Consider the following 15,577-nt stretch of genomic DNA (forward strand, 5'->3'; position numbering starts at 1 on the left):
GGCCAGATATGATCAAAAGCCCTACACAGGGAGTACAGCTCTGGGTAGGAAACAGGAGATTGTCCCGGGATTGTCTTCAATGGAGACCTGGCCAGCAGGTAATGTAGTGTGTGAGGTGGTGGGGAGGGGGCTATGGACTGAGTCCTCTTTCCCCAGTTGTCCTGCTGGGATAGCTTGCTTCAGTCTCACTGGATCTTCCCACAGTCCACTTCCCCAGTGAGGAAACACTGGGGAAAGGAATGGCATTACCAGCCTGAAGCCACCATGCCAGGGAGTTACAGGAAGAAAGAAGCAGGACCAGAGTCCAGGTTCTTGGGCTCATGGAACTTCAAACTGGTGCAGAAAATGACATTCTTTTTCCCTTGCAGAGAAGCGCCATGGGCTTCTGGAAGTTCTCTCCTCTCCTGGTTCTTGGCATCTTGGCCCTGTACCAGGTGGGCATGCTCCAGGCAGCACCATTCAGGTAAGCCAGCCCTGCCTGGAGGTCACTCCTCTCCCACTTCTCCTGGGATCAGACAATTCCATTCTCAAAATTGTGGTGTGCTGAAAGTTTACCAACTGGTAAGCCGGGCAAAGGGGAGTATATATTTTCTGATATAAGGTGTGTAGCACATAATTGAAAAACAGCACTGATATACAATATTCTTTATTATAAATTTCAGATAACTCATTGATCTGACAGAATGCTTCTGTTGCTTTTACTAGGAAGCCTGGCTGCTTATCTTGGGAGAGACAGGCAGCGACCCAGAGCTTCTATTGTGTTTTCTTCCCCTCCCCAGGTCTGCTCTGGAGAGTCCTCAGGACGCTGCTATGCTCAATGAGGAGGAACTGCGCCTCCTGCTGACTGCAATGGTGAAGGACTTTGTGCAGAGGAAGGCCCGTGAACTGCAGCAGGAGCAGGAGACCGAGGGCTCCAGGTGAGGATCCCCACTCCACTTGGCTCAGGGCATCCCCTCCCTCCTGTCCTGCCAAGGAAGGCATATCCTAAGAGGTAAGACGGAACACGGCTGGACAGGAGGCCAGCACACTGCCATGGCTCTCCTCGGCCTGGGGCCCAGCTATTCTCACGCACCACTGAAAACAGAGGTCCCACACAGAGACTATGGTTAGACCACATGTAAAAAGATCCATTTCTGAAAGCAACTGGGGAAGGTATGAAATCCCTCCCTCCGGAAACTGGTCTGAAAGCAATGAGGAGACTTCCCAGCATTGGAGGAGTTAGGACTGGTAAGTGTGAGGCCAGCAGATGGACCCCACAGATCCCAGGAGATTTTAGAAATTGGTTTCTCCTTGTAAACCTGCACTTGACGTTCTCTCACATCCACATGGAGCCTTCATTGCACATTTGCAAGGTGAAGCCAAAGGCCTTGCAGAGGGTGGGGTCAGGTAGAGCAGTACCTGAGGTAGGTCTGGGGGCTTGAGATGTGTAGGATCTGTGGAGACGTGCATGTTGTCATGGGGCCAGACGCCCTTCCCCAGCCCCACCTCCCCGTGTCCCATGAGCCTGGAGCTCACGCCAGCCCCTGGCCCGGCCCCGGCACTGCCTGGCATGTGCTGCACCTGCATCTACCCTAAGGACCTCTCTGCAGAGCAAGAAGGACTGAGCGGCATGCGGAAGGCTAGGAAAGGGCACCCCTTCCCCGCTGCAACCCTGCCCCATGCTGCCCTGGCTCAGCAAACCTCGGAGTTCTCCTAATGGAGGATGTGTGAGCTGCCCTCCTGCCTGCCCCTCCTGCCCCCACTCAGAGTGCCCCCTCCCTGGTCTAACCTTCTGGGCGATCACCACAGGGGCAGACCCTGGTGCATGGTACCACCTGGCATGTCTTTTCCCTGCAGCCTGGACAGCTTCCGAGCTAAGCGGTGCAGTAATCTGAGCACCTGTGTGCTGGGCACATACACACAGGACCTCAACAAGTTTCACACGTTCCCTCAGACTGCAATTGGGGTCGGAGCACCCGGCAAGAAAAGGGTCATGGCCAGCAGCTTGGAGAGAGACCACGGCCCTCACGATGGCATGACCCAGGATGCCTATTAAACCCCTCCCTCTCTTTTCTAATGTCCTTTCTTCCTTCCTTCCTATATCGTGATACGTGTGGTCCTCTCGGGTTGCTGGTATCGGTGGCTTTCTTTATGGCAGTGGATGTCTGGAACCTCAGATGGGAGGAGAGCAAGAGGAACAGGCCAGAAGAGAATCACGCAGGAAGAGATGGGGGGCAGCCCTGTGCTTCCCCTGAGGAATCACAGCACGGCTTCTCAGTCCTGCTTGTGAATGTGTTTGCCGATGGGGAATAAAAGTATATTTCTCAAAAGACCTGAGCGGTGGTGGTTATTGCTCTGGCCCACACCACAGGCTTTCCAGATTCAGGGACCTGTGCTTAGAAGTAGCCTCAGCCCTGTGGTAGCTGGGTGCAGGGTGGAGTAGCTAGTCCTTGGACCAACCTCAAGTAGGAAGAACAGGAGCAGTAAAGAACAGGTAAGCACCTCGGGGACCCAACGCTGTAAAATCGCCTTTTCTTCCAGGTAAGTCGGGGAAATTTTGTATTTCTAACAAGGGATATTTGATGCCTTTGAGTGGGATGTGACTTCCAGACAATCCTCGTGTTAGGATCAGTTTGGGGCCATAATTCTCTGTGTCTCATAAGCCTTTCTTGATTTGTAGTTTATTTATACAGGAAAGACAGGCTGTTACAGCTCTGTGTTCCATGGCCACTCACCCGGAGCCACCTTGGGTTTTCTGACACCCCTGGGAATGTCTGTGGGAGTGATCATGGCATTTTCCCCAAGAGCCTGTGTATTTCTGCAGTGACAATTGTGATTGAGGAAAGACACAAGGTTAACTGGTGCCTCTCAGAGCAGTAATTTTACGATGATGGTTCTATGTGGCAGGTATCTGTTCCAGTCTCTAACAGGTCTTCTCTTCTTTTTCCACCTTGCTAATCAGAGTCACTGTCCAGAAGAGAACCTGCAACTCTGCCACCTGTGTGGCCCACTGGCTGGGAGGCCTGCTGAGCAAAGCCGGAAGCGTGGCAAACACCAACTTGCTGCCTACCTCTATGGGCTTCAAAGTCTACAACAGGCGCCGCAGGGACCTTGGACTTAAGCAGTAAACAACTCCAGGAAGGTGACTGCCCTTGTACTGTCAGATGGGAGGCTGGAAAACTGGGTATTGCAGGGATGCAGTCCACACTTTAACCCTCCCTAAGCTCATTAAGTAGAAAAATTCACAGGGCAATGTGCCCAACCAGTGTCTGGAAAGAGAAGAGGGAGTTCCAGTAGCTGAAACTCCTAAAATTTAGGTTCATTTTCCTCCATTTTCCCAGTATCTCCCTGTGATACTGGGATCATCTGCTAGAAAATACAAATCTATTTAAATGTCTGTCCCATGAAGTTATAATTATGAATATTCTATCATTTGAGTTTGAAAGGTAGGGACATACTTTTGGTATATTTACATATGAATTCAGAACATACATTTGGAGTCAAGAACTATTTGCCTTCTATTAGCCATATGACCATGGGTCACACATTCTTTGAGCTTCAAATTCCCTATTTGTGAATCAAAGGTAACAATATCTACTAGCTAGTATTAATTTAAAGAGTAAATGAGATAATAGATTTCAATATTTTCACAATAAAGTTACAAAATTCTGGTTATTGTTTTTTTCCAGGTCATCATGAAGCGAAGTCTACTTTTAATTTGTAATGAAAGCAACTCATCGGATACAGAGCATGGAAGACACATATAAATGCATGCTTAATATTAAAAACATTCTCTTTAGTTTGAAATAAACTAAAGCTGTGCTCGCTTCGGCAGCACATATACTGAAGTAAACTAAAGCTAACTATGAAATAAAATCATTGCAAAGACATACTGTGTATCTCGTTGTATTGATTGTTCAATAAACGTAACAGCAGGTCTCACTGGCTTATCTGGTGGCAAAGGTGAGCCCCGTCAGCCTACCTTTTGATGTTGGCAATCCTGTTAAACCTCAGGGGGAAGTGGCTGCCGGGTGGGAAGTAGCTGCCGGGTGGGTGTCTGGGGATGCATAATAATGCTTGTGCCCACACAGAAGTCTTTGAAAAAATACTGTCACTGGTGAACTTCATTAAGACGAGAAAAAAAAAAAAGAGGTTTTAAATACACTTAACAGGCGTCCCTACTGCTATTTATGGTGTTTTTCCAAGGAAAGCCTAAAGACCTGTGAATACTTTGTTGACCAGGCTGACCACGAAGCAAAGGCAACATGCTTGGGATGGGATAGGTCTTCTGTATCCTGTATCTTTAGCTTTTAAGGAAACACCTTTAATGGAACAAGAACTCGAGACATCTCCAAGACAATCCACCTTCATGTTCAGAGATCCCTAGCACCAGAGGTTCTCTGTGTACTTCCCCTTGACTCAGCTTTGCCACTGCCCATCCCTGCCTTCCCTCCCCATAAGCACCCTTCATACACCCTATAGCCTGCAAAGCCCTTTAGAAACAATGGCTCAGAGTCTGAAATGCAATCACACTGACTGGCAGGCCTGGAAAATTCATCAGGTGCCATCCAACCAACTATTCTTATTCTCTGAGGTGCTGAGAACAAAAGTATGATGCTCAAAAATCTGCAATATATTTTTTTAAGTTTATTTATTTATTTTGAGAGAGAGGAAGCATGAGTAGGGGAAGGGCAGAGAGAGAGGGAGAGAGAAAGGATCTCAAGCAGGCTCTGCACTGTCAGCACAGAGCCCAACATGGGGCTTGAACCCACAAACCAGGAGACTATGACCTGAGCCAAAGTCGGTTGTTTAACTGACTAAGCCACTCAGGCATCCCTAAAAACCTGCAATATGTTTAATAGGGACATTCAAACATTTACAAGTGCTAATTGAGTGGCTGTTATTTACTGGACACTATTTAAGGCACCAGGATAGATCAATGAACAGAAGGGACAAAACTCCTTATATTCATGGAGCCTATATTCTAACTGGGGGAGATTAGGGTGATATATGCTGTGGCACCAGAGATGCTCATTAGTGGAAGGAATCTGGGATGTCAGAGTTTAATGCCTTATTTGATGTAGGAATTTCCCAGCGTTAACAACCCTCACATCTACTGGGACTGTCAGTTACGTGCTGCTGACTCCCAAGGTGACTGAGCACCCAGTTTCACTGGTGGATAGTCAGTTAGGTGAGGTTCTTTAGTTGGTAAAGTCACCCCCTTATATCCACTGACTCTAATGATTTCTCAGGAGCACACGGAATATGACCCTTGTTCCCATTCAGTCTGTATTCCACACTGTTGCCCAACTGGCGCTGTAAAGGTAAATCACCCAAATGTCTTCATTATGCACAAAGTATTCCACTGACTCCCCACTTCATGGAATAAGCCCCTGGATCATTGTGGGGACTTCCAAGGTCCACGATGATCTTCCCTCCCTCCTCTCACCACCAGCCCCATGACCTGTCTGGCCTCATCTTGTACTTCCTCTCACACACTGGCCTTACTGTTCCTCAACCCTGGCACCTACCCCCTCAAGTGTTTGCACTTGCCTCACCTGTTGCACAATGCTCTAACCCCATGGCCCCATTTCCTCCAGATCTTTATTCAAATATCACCTACCCTGGCCATCCTTTCTGAAATTGTACCTCACCTTGCCAACACACCCTAACCCTCTTCCCTCCCTTTTTTCTCTGTCTTTACCATTTATTACCTTCTGTCAGAATATATATTATCTACATTTTTTATTTAATGTTTGTACCCCATTCCATAAACCATGTCAGTACCACACTGACAAGGATATGGCTATTTTGTTAATTGCTGAATTGCCAATACAAAGAACAGTATGCCTGGCACAAGGTAGGACTCAAATATTTATTGAATGAATGAGAGAAGTAATGGAGTTATGTCTTTTTTATGTTCATGGTCAACTACCAGGTCCCCTCTGGGCCTGATTTTCTTCAAGCCAAACTGTCCAAGGGCCTTCATCTTCAGTGAATTCGGTCACCTAGAGAGTGACTCCTTCAAAAGCCTGGAGGTTTCCGCAGTGGCCACCAGTTATCAGTGACTCTGCCTCCTGCCTCCACAAGGCCTGTGTCTTTAGTTTGAGCACCCTTCTTGCTCTATGTTTCTCCTCCTCTGTATTAATCTGACCAGCTTTGCTTCCTCCCCACGCTGTAAACAGAGCAGACAGGCAGGGTGCTCTCTAGGAGTAATACCTATGACTAGGAAGTCATATCAGGAGGGGAAACAGGTGAGAAACCATTTCAGTCTGGGATCCAAGGCAACTTCACCATAATAAAGCCAATACTGCACTGAATTCCCACCATACTTCTCAATGGACTCAGAGCTCACAGAGTGAAAGAGTGTGACCAATGTGAACTCTCCAAACAAAAGCAGGGTGCACTGGCTCAGAACTTTACGAAGCGCTGTAGGGAGTGGGTGAGGAATCAAAGCACAACATGAGAGACAAAAGACTTTTAGTTTATGGATGGTGTGGCTGCAGCATCAGTCTTTACTACGGAAAACCCACATGGGCCGTCATAGCAAAACAATGTCTTCTAGTGTCATTAAGACTCATGCCAAACACTTGGAGCTTGAGAATCTATGCTGTGCCTGTTGAACTATCGCTCCCATGGTAGTGTGCGTGCGTGTGTGTGTGTGTGTGTGTGTGTGTGTGTGTGTATGTTTATTCTCACCATGGCCACAATGTAGGTGAAATGGACATCCCTGATCCTTGATTTTGGGCTTAGCCTAGTAACTTGATTTGGCTGATGGGATGCTGGTAGATGTGGTACAAGCAGAGGTTTGAAACATGTTTATGTGGTTGGGTTTTGTGCTCTTGTGGTACTGGAATCACCCTGAAAAGTACATGCTTAGGTGTCCTTTGCCCTTTTAGCCTGGACTCCAAAATGAAGCCTGTGGACCTAAACCTGACCTGCAGTCTAGATCCACACGCAGCCAACACCAGCTGAGACCACACTCATCCCTACTACCTGCCCATGACCAAGAAAAATAAATATTTGCTTTTGTAAACCACTAAGATTTTGAGGTTGCTTTATAATAATGTTGTGGCAAAGCTAAATGGGATATAAGATTTGGGAGTATTAGAGAGAGAACACGTACCTCCACAATCCATATGCTGAAGCTCTAACCCCCAATGTGACTGTATTGGAAGATAGGGCCTTGAGGGAGCAGTTAAGATTAAGTGAGGTCATAAAGGTAGGGTCCTGATCTGATAGGACTGGAGGCCTTATAAAACCAGAGAGAGATAGGGGCGCCTGGGTGGCTCAGTCGCTTGGATGTCTGACCTCAGCCCAGGTCATGATCCCACGGTTTGTGGGTTCGAGCTGACAGCTCAGAGTCTAGAGCCTGCTTCAGATTCTGTGTCTCCCTTTCTCTCTTCCCATCATCCACTCACACTCTGTCTCTCTCTCTGTCTCAAAAATAAGCAAACATTTAAAAAATTTTAAAAGAAAAACAGAGATATAGCAGAGATCTTTCTCTTTCCCTCTCCATGTACACACAGAGAAGTGGCCAGGTGGGGACACAGCTGGTGGACAGCGATGTGTAAGATAAAAGTGAGATTTCACTACACATCAATGCTGATGGGATTTTCATCTGGCACTTCCAGCATCCAGAACTGAGAGAAAATATATTTCTGTTGTTAAGCTATTTAATCTGTGTTATTTTGTAATGACTGCCAGAGCAGACTAATACAGGGGTCATCAGTTGATGGAACTGTTTTTGGTACCATGGCTTGTTTTTCCTCTTATTGAGATTTTATGTCAATTCGCTTAATGTCCAACTTAGCAATTTTATCCATCTATTTTTATGAGTTCATTTGCATTTCATCTCCTTAAAATCATTGTAAGAATGTTCACTTTGGGGCACCTGAGTGGCTCAGTCAGTTGGGTGGTCGGCTCTTGGTTTCGGCTCAGGTCATGATTTCATGGGTCATGGGTTTGAGCCCCACATCGGGCTCTGCGCTGACAGTATGGAGCCTGCTAGGGATTCTCTCTCCCTCTCTGTCTGCCCCTCTTCCCCCTCACTCTCTCTATCAAAAGATAAATAAGCATTAAAAAAAAATAATGTTCATTTTGTTTTGGTTCCAGTCTACTGCTTCTGAAACTCACATATGCTATTATCTCTTTATCTATCTATTGATAATCTATACCTTAGATAAACTAATTGTGGTTTATTCATATAATGGATATGTACAATACACTACAGAACAATGAATATAAATATATGTATCAACCTGGATAAATCTCACATATAATGTTGGATGCAAAATAAAGTAAGTTGCAAAAGGTACATACAGATGGTACCATTTGTATTGAATTTAAAACATGCATAACATTACTATACATAATTTAGGGATACATATATATGTAGCAAAAATATAGTTACGTTCAAGGAGAATAAATATCATATTTTTAAAAGTTATTAACTTTGAGTGGGTGGGAAGAAGATGTCATGAAGAGGGGTATAAAGGCAGCACCCACCATGGATTTGTTTCCTTAGGTATCATTTTCTAAACTGAGTACTGTTTATACTCATGTTTAGTAAAATAAATGTCATAAGTATAGGTCTTTTATATTTTCTAAACTGAGTACTGTTTATACTCATGTTTAGTAAAAATAAATGTCATAAGTATAGGTCTTTTATATTAAGGGACATACCATAAAATTTAAAAAGAATGCATACATTTAAAAAAATTTTTTTTAATGTTTATTTATTTTTGAGACAGAGAGAGACAGAGCATGAACGGGGGAGGGTCAGAGAGAGGGAGACACAGAATCTGAAACAGGCTCCAGGCTCTGAGCTGTCAGCACAGAGACCGACGCGGGGCTCGAACTCATGGACCACGAAATCATGACCTGAGCCAAAGTCAGCCGCTCAACCAACTGAGCCACCCAGGCGCCCCCTTTTTTAAAAAAATTTTTTTTTTAAGAATGCATACATTTTTAATACTGAAACAGAATCTGTTCTGTTCAGTGGAAAGACCTGTTCATTGGGAATGCAAGCTGGTACAGCCACTCTGGAAAACAGTATGGAGGTTCCTCAAAAAACTAAAAATAGAACTACCCTATGACCCACCAATTGCACTACTAGGTGTTTATCCACGGGATACAGGTGTGCTGTTTCGAAGGGGCACATGCACCCCAATGTTTATAGCAGCACTATCAACAATAGCCAAAGTTTGGAAAGAGCCCAAATGTCCATCGATGGATGAGTGGATAAAGAAAATGTGTTATATATAGACAATGGAGTATTACTCGGCAATCAAAAAGAATGAAATCTTGCCATTTGCAACTACGTGGATGGAACTAGAGGGTATTATGCTAAGTGAAATTAGTCAGTCAGAAGAAGACAAAAATCATATGACTTCACTCATATGAGGACTTTAAGAGACAAAACAGATGAACATAAGGGAAGGGAAACAAAAATAATATAAAAACAGGGAGAGGGACAAAATATAAGAGACTCATAAATATGGAGAACAAGGAGAGGGTTACTGGAGGGGGTGTGGGAGGGGGGATGGGATAAATGGGTAAGAAGCATTAAGGAATCTACTCCTGAAATCATTGTTCACTATATGCTAACTAATTTGGATGTAAATTAAAAAAAAAAAAAGACCTGTTCATGAAAAAGACCCCTGACATATAGTTAATGCACAATTTGAGAAAAGATGGCAGTAATAAGTATTCACATAGCTTTAAAATAATTGTAAATTAATTAAAGTCACCAAATAAAAGACCAAGACTATCAGGTTGCACTTTCTTTTAAGGCTCCAGCAATGATTTTTTTTTTCTATGAAATAAACACTTAGAAGGATTCAAAATTATTTAAAATAGATGGGTAGGAAAAGATACATAAGACAAATATGAAGAAAAACAAGTTGAGCTTCATAATATATGATTAAAATAGAATTCAGGAGGAAAAAAACCTTATTGGAAAAGGAAAGAGATCATCTAGTGGGAAAAGGAGCAAAGTGGCAAGAATATCTATTGATAATAGACACACATGCATCCAACAACACAGCCTCAAATTATGTGAAATAAAAACTGACAGAATTGCAGGTGAAATATGTATATCAAGAGTTCTTATTACAGAATTAATGTACCCTACTCAATAAGCCTTTGGCTTTTGGAATCACTTCCAAAACGCATGGTTCAAATTTGGTTCTGCAAATATCGCCTGACAATATGATGGATTTCAGAAAACATACAGTATTTACAAATGCAATGGAGTGATAGATTTTATTAATAATAAAATTATGTCTACTTTTCACAAAACATTTATTAATTAGCCAACAATTTTCACAATGATTTGAAACACCACCCTTATCATATGCTATCTTCTTCTGGTCTTTCTTTTCTCTTGTGTTGATATGTATATCTCTTGCACTTGTAAAAGATGAGGCCTCGTATAAGCCAAAAGCACCTCATACTTCTCCCTCTCCCATTTTTTTAATGTTTATTTATTTTGAGAGACAGCAAGTGTGCAAGCAAGCACAAGTGGAGGAGGGGCACAGAGAGAGAGAGAGAGAATCCAAGGAGGCTCCTGCTGTCAGCACAGAGCCTGACCCAGGGCTTGATCTCACAGGTGTGAGATCATGACCTGAGGCAAAATCAAGAGTCAGTTGCTTAACCAACTGTGCCACCTAGGCACCCCAATACTTCTCTGTTTCAACATGCTCTTGGCAATTTTTATACATTATTTTTCTTCTAGGAGAAAGTTAGAATAATTACCAATTGTTTAAAAATCCTGTTTGGATTTTGACTGGCATTGGGTTTTCTAGGTAGACAAATGTATCATTTGTAAATAATAATAAATGTTATTTCATACTTTTTGTTCTTTTTGTATCACATCATGACAATGTTGGTGATAATAGGCATCCTTGATGATGAAGGCTACAGATTTCAAATGGAGCTTCTTAATTATTTTAAGAAAATATTTTTCTTCTTACTGTATACTAGAACTTTTTAAAAATAATAAATGAATATGAAACGTTATCAAAATACTTTTGATATCTAACAACATTACCTGATGGTTTTTCTCCTTTGACTTGCTAATATGAACAATATATCTCCAAACATAGAAATTAATAGTCATTAATATTTTTGAGTGCTTACTATATACTTGGCTTATAATAAGTGCTTCACAGAGTTACTCTTTTAAGTTTATTTATTTATTTTTGAGAGAGACAGAAAGGGAGGGGGAAGCTGGGGAGGGGTAGAGAGAGAATCCCAAGCAAGCTCTGAGCTGTCAGCACAGAGCCTGATGCAGGGCTCGAACTCTCGAACTGTGAGATCATGACCTGAGCCAAAATCAAGAGTTGGACACTTAACCCACTGAGCCACCCAGGCGCCCCCACAGAATTACTCTCTTAATCTTTACAATGACTGCATGTCATTGTAAATGACTCTCTTAATCTTTACAATGACTGCTAATTACTATCAGAAGCCCCACTTGATGGATGATGAAACTGAGATACAGAGAAATTAAATAGATTGACCAAAGCCACACAGCTAGCAGATCCATAGCAAACCTGTTCCTAGGCCATCTGGTTCCAGAGTCTGGTGTCATAAATCTCTACACTGTTTCTTGATAAACTCTGTCTGGCCAGAGGGTATGTATTAAAATGTGCTTCCACAACCCCAAAGGCAAGGGAATTAAAAGCAAAAATGAATTACTGGGACCTTATGAAGATAAAAAGCTTCTGCACAGCAAAGGAAACAACCAACAAAACTAAAAGGCAACCAACGGAATGGGAAAAGATATTTGCAAATGACATATCAGACAAAGGACTAGTATCCAAAATCTATAAAGAGCTCACTAAACTCCACACTCGAAAAACAAATAACCCAGTGAAGAAATGGGCAGAAAACATGAATAGACACTTCTCTAAAGAAGACACCCGGATGGCCAACAGGCACATGAAAAGATGCTCAACATCACTCCTCATCAGGGAAATACAAATCAAAACCACACTCAGATATCACCTCACACCAGAGTGGCCAAAATGAACAAATCAGGAGACTATAGATGCTGGAGAGGATGTGGAGAAACGGGAACCCTCTTGCACTGTTGGTGGGAATGCAAATTGGTGCAGCCACTCTGGAAAACAGTGTGGAGGTTCCTCAGAAAATTAAAAACAGACCTACCCTATGACCCAGCAGTAGCACTGCTAGGAATTTACCCAAGGGATACAGGAGTACTGATGCATAGGGGCACTTGTACTCCAATGTTTATAGCAGCACTCTCAACAATAGCCAAATTATGGAAAGAGCCTAAATGTCCATCAACTGATGAATGGATAAAGAAATTGTGGTTTATATACACAATGGAGTACTACGTGGCAATGAGAAAGAATGAAATCTGGCCCTTTGTAGCAACATGGATGGAACTGGAGAGTGGGATGCTAAGTGAAATAAGCCATACAGAGAAAGACAGATACCATATGGTTTCACTCTTATGTGGATCCTGAGAAACTTAACAGAAACCCATGGGGGAGGGGAAGGAAAAAAAAAAAGAGGTTAGAGTGGAAGAGAGCCAAAGCATAAGAGACTCTTAAAGTTTTTAACAAACTGAGGGTTGATGGCGGGGTGGGAGGGAGGGGAGGGTGGGTGATGGGTATTGAGGAGGGCACCTTTTGGGATGAGCACTGGGTGTTGTATGGAAACCAATTTGACAATAAACTTCATATATTGCAAAAAAAATAAAGAAAAATTTAAAAATAAATAAATAAATAAAATGTGCTTCCAAATTCAATTTGTTGTGATTTATTTAGGACTTTGTACTACTATTGTTAAAGTTAGTATTGGGGCTCTGCCAAAGTTATCAAATGAGCTGGCAAACTTTTGAACTTCTTCTGTTTTAGGTCAATGTAAATAACATGGAAACTATCTGTGCCTTTATATAATACACTTCTAAAACTTTCTCACAGAGTTCCTTTTATAACATAATTCTTAACAAGGTTTTTCAATTTCCGCTATGGTCAGTCTACTCTATTATTATTCTATTATTTTTTTGAAGTTTTTATTTAAATTCCAGTTAGTTAACATACAGTGTAATACTAGTTTCAGATGTATGATACAGTGATTCAACACTTCCATACATCACCCAATGCTCATCACAAAGTGCCCTCCTTAATCCTCATCACCCATTTAACCCATCCCCCCGCTCACCTCCCTTCTGGTGACCATCAATTTGTTCTCTATTGTTAAGAGTCTGTTTTTGGTTTGCCTCTCTCTCTCTTGTCTTTCCCTTTGCTTGTTTTGTTCCTTAAATTCCACATATGAGTGAAATCATATGGTTTCATCTTTGACTGACTTATTTCACTTAGCATAATGCTCTCTAGCTTCATTCATGTCATTGCAAATGGTGAGATTTCATTCCTTTTTTTATGGTTGACTAATATTCCAGTGTGTGTGTGTGTGTGTGTGTGTGTGTGTGTGTGTGTGGTGTACACTTCTTTATCCACTCATCAGTCTATGGACACTTGGGCTGGTTCCATAATTTGGCTATTGTAGGTAATGAGCTATAAAATATTGGGGTGACTACTCTATGATCCAGCAATTGTACTACTATGTATTTACCCAAAGAATATAAAAATATTCTATCCTTGATTCATTTATATTTTTGTGCAACTTGTTAATTTGAATTTTTGCATGATTAGCAAATTGTATCTTTTCATTATAGCTTAAAGTATTCATATTTATGTCTTCTTTTCCATTCTGTTATATATCTGTATTTTCCCTTTTCTTTTTCCTTACTTTACCAAAAATTTATTTTATCAGACTTTACAAAGAACATAATTTATTTATTTTTTAATTCTATTTATATCTTTCACTATATATCTTTTTGGTTTCTAATTCACTCATTTCTTTCCTGCTCACTTAATTACCTTCACTCAGTTGATTGAAAAGTTTGTTTAGCTGGTCTCTTTAGATTTCTGAGTTGAATTATTAAATCAGATGGTCTATATTCTCTTTTCCTTGATTACTTGTATTTAACCAATTCTCCCCCACCTCCACTGAGTCTCTCCTGATCCAAGTCTCCATCATGTTTTACCTGGATTATTACAACAACCTCCCACCTGATCTCCCTGTTTCTACCCTTTTTGCTACATAGACAATTCTGGAATGATCCTTGTAAAACATAAGTTATATCATGTTTATCCTCTGCTCAAAACCTTTCATAGGCTTCCCATCCACTAGAATACAAGTTAGAGTCCTTGCGGTAGCCTAAGAAGTACTACATGATTTGATCCCACATCATTTCTCTGATTTCCCTTTCTACTAATTTACCCATCGCTTGCTCCACTACCAGCTTCCTCAGGGTCTTGGCACTTGCTAATTATTTTTCACCCTAGAATCCTGTCCTCTCAATGTCTGTATGATTGCCTCCCTCCTTTCCTTCAGAACTTTACTGAAATGTCAGTTTCTCAGTGAAGGCTTCCTTGACCAAAATGGTATTCCTTCTTTGATCAGTCTCTACCTTATTCAGTTTTATTCTTATTCATAGAATTTACCACTATCTTAAATATTATACATTTATTATATGTTTATTATTTTGTTCTCTGAGTTCATCCTTTAACCGTGTAACACGTTATGAGATGTAAAGATCTTGCCTTTAAAAGTCTATAATTTTTGTTTTGACTTCCACTTTGACTCAAAAGTTGTATAGTCGTTTTTTTTTTAATTTAAAATAGCTTTTAAAAGTATGCTTCAGTTATCAGTTCTATGTTTTTGCACTGAGGTTTCATCAAATGATCTTTATAATTTTTTACATGGGAAATTGAAATTTTCTATGAGGTTTATTAAAAGATCCTTTCCCATAATGATTAAAAAATACCAGAAAAATTTCCCTAAGGCATAAAATTACATTTGTAGATATCTATATCTATATCTATATCCATGTGATTAAGTATGCTATTTAATATATGGTATTTTTGCCTGGGTAGAAAGCAATACAGTTTCCAAATATTATTTTGTTTCTATGAATTATCCCTCCCATTCTAAAATTGTTGTTTAAATATTTTGAACATTTTTCCTATTTTTTAAATATTTATTTATTTTTGAGAGAGAGAAGTGGGGGAGGCACAGAGAGAGAGAGAGAGGGAACTAGGATCTGAAGTGGGCTCTGTGCTGACAACAGCAAGCCTGATGTGGGGCTTGAACTCATGAACCATGAGATCATGACCTGAGCCGAAGTGGACTGAGCTCAACCAACTGAGCCACCCAAGAGCCTTTTTTCTTATTTTTAAAATTACGTTTCATAAGGTATAGGTTGCACAATAAAACATTATATGTTTTAAATTACATTTCCATGAGTTTTGCCAAATGTTCTCCATGTAACCATCACCACAGAAAAAGGTATGGAATATTTTCTTTGTCCCAGATGTTCCTCATGACACTCTGAAGTCAGTATCTCCCAAACCCCTATCCCATACAATCATTGACCTGATTTGTATCATTGCAGATTCATTTTCCCAGAGATAGACAGATGGTATGTATGTTCTTTCCCTAAGATGTTCCACTTAGCATAATGACTGGGATTTATTTATACTGCTACGTGTATAAATAT

General features: G+C 41.4%; 1 protein-coding gene across 2 annotated transcripts; it reads left to right on the top strand.

Moving 5' to 3' along the window:
- The first annotated feature begins 340 nt into the window (after positions 1-340).
- LOC102968081 (calcitonin receptor-stimulating peptide 1-like) lies at positions 341-3,107 on the top strand. Of its 2 annotated transcripts, none has more exons than XM_015537978.2 (3): positions 341-463; positions 780-917; positions 2,942-3,107. In XM_015537978.2, the coding sequence occupies exons 1-3, from the start codon at positions 378-380 to the stop codon at positions 3,105-3,107; spliced, it is 390 nt and encodes a 129-aa protein (XP_015393464.1). In that variant the 5' UTR covers positions 341-377. The 2 variants fall into 2 exon arrangements, with proteins under 2 accessions (XP_015393464.1, XP_042814312.1); XM_042958378.1 differs by lacking the exon at positions 2,942-3,107 and adding an exon at positions 1,837-2,035.
- Positions 3,108-15,577: the final 12,470 nt, after the last annotated feature.

The sequence above is a fragment of the Panthera tigris genome, chromosome D1 (assembly GCF_018350195.1).
Source record: "Panthera tigris isolate Pti1 chromosome D1, P.tigris_Pti1_mat1.1, whole genome shotgun sequence".
Taxonomy (NCBI): Eukaryota; Metazoa; Chordata; class Mammalia; order Carnivora; family Felidae; genus Panthera; species Panthera tigris.

Excerpts from the sequence above, each read along its gene's own strand:
- LOC102968081 (XM_042958378.1), top strand. The coding sequence starts at position 378 with ATGGGCTTCTGGAAGTTCTCTCCTCTCCTGGTTCTTGGCATCTTGGCC. Across the intron at positions 464-779 it reads CTCCAGGCAGCACCATTCAG|GTCTGCTCTGGAGAGTCCTC; the intron begins GTAAGCCAGCCC and ends TCCCCTCCCCAG. Across the intron at positions 918-1,836 it reads CAGGAGACCGAGGGCTCCAG|CCTGGACAGCTTCCGAGCTA; the intron begins GTGAGGATCCCC and ends TTTTCCCTGCAG.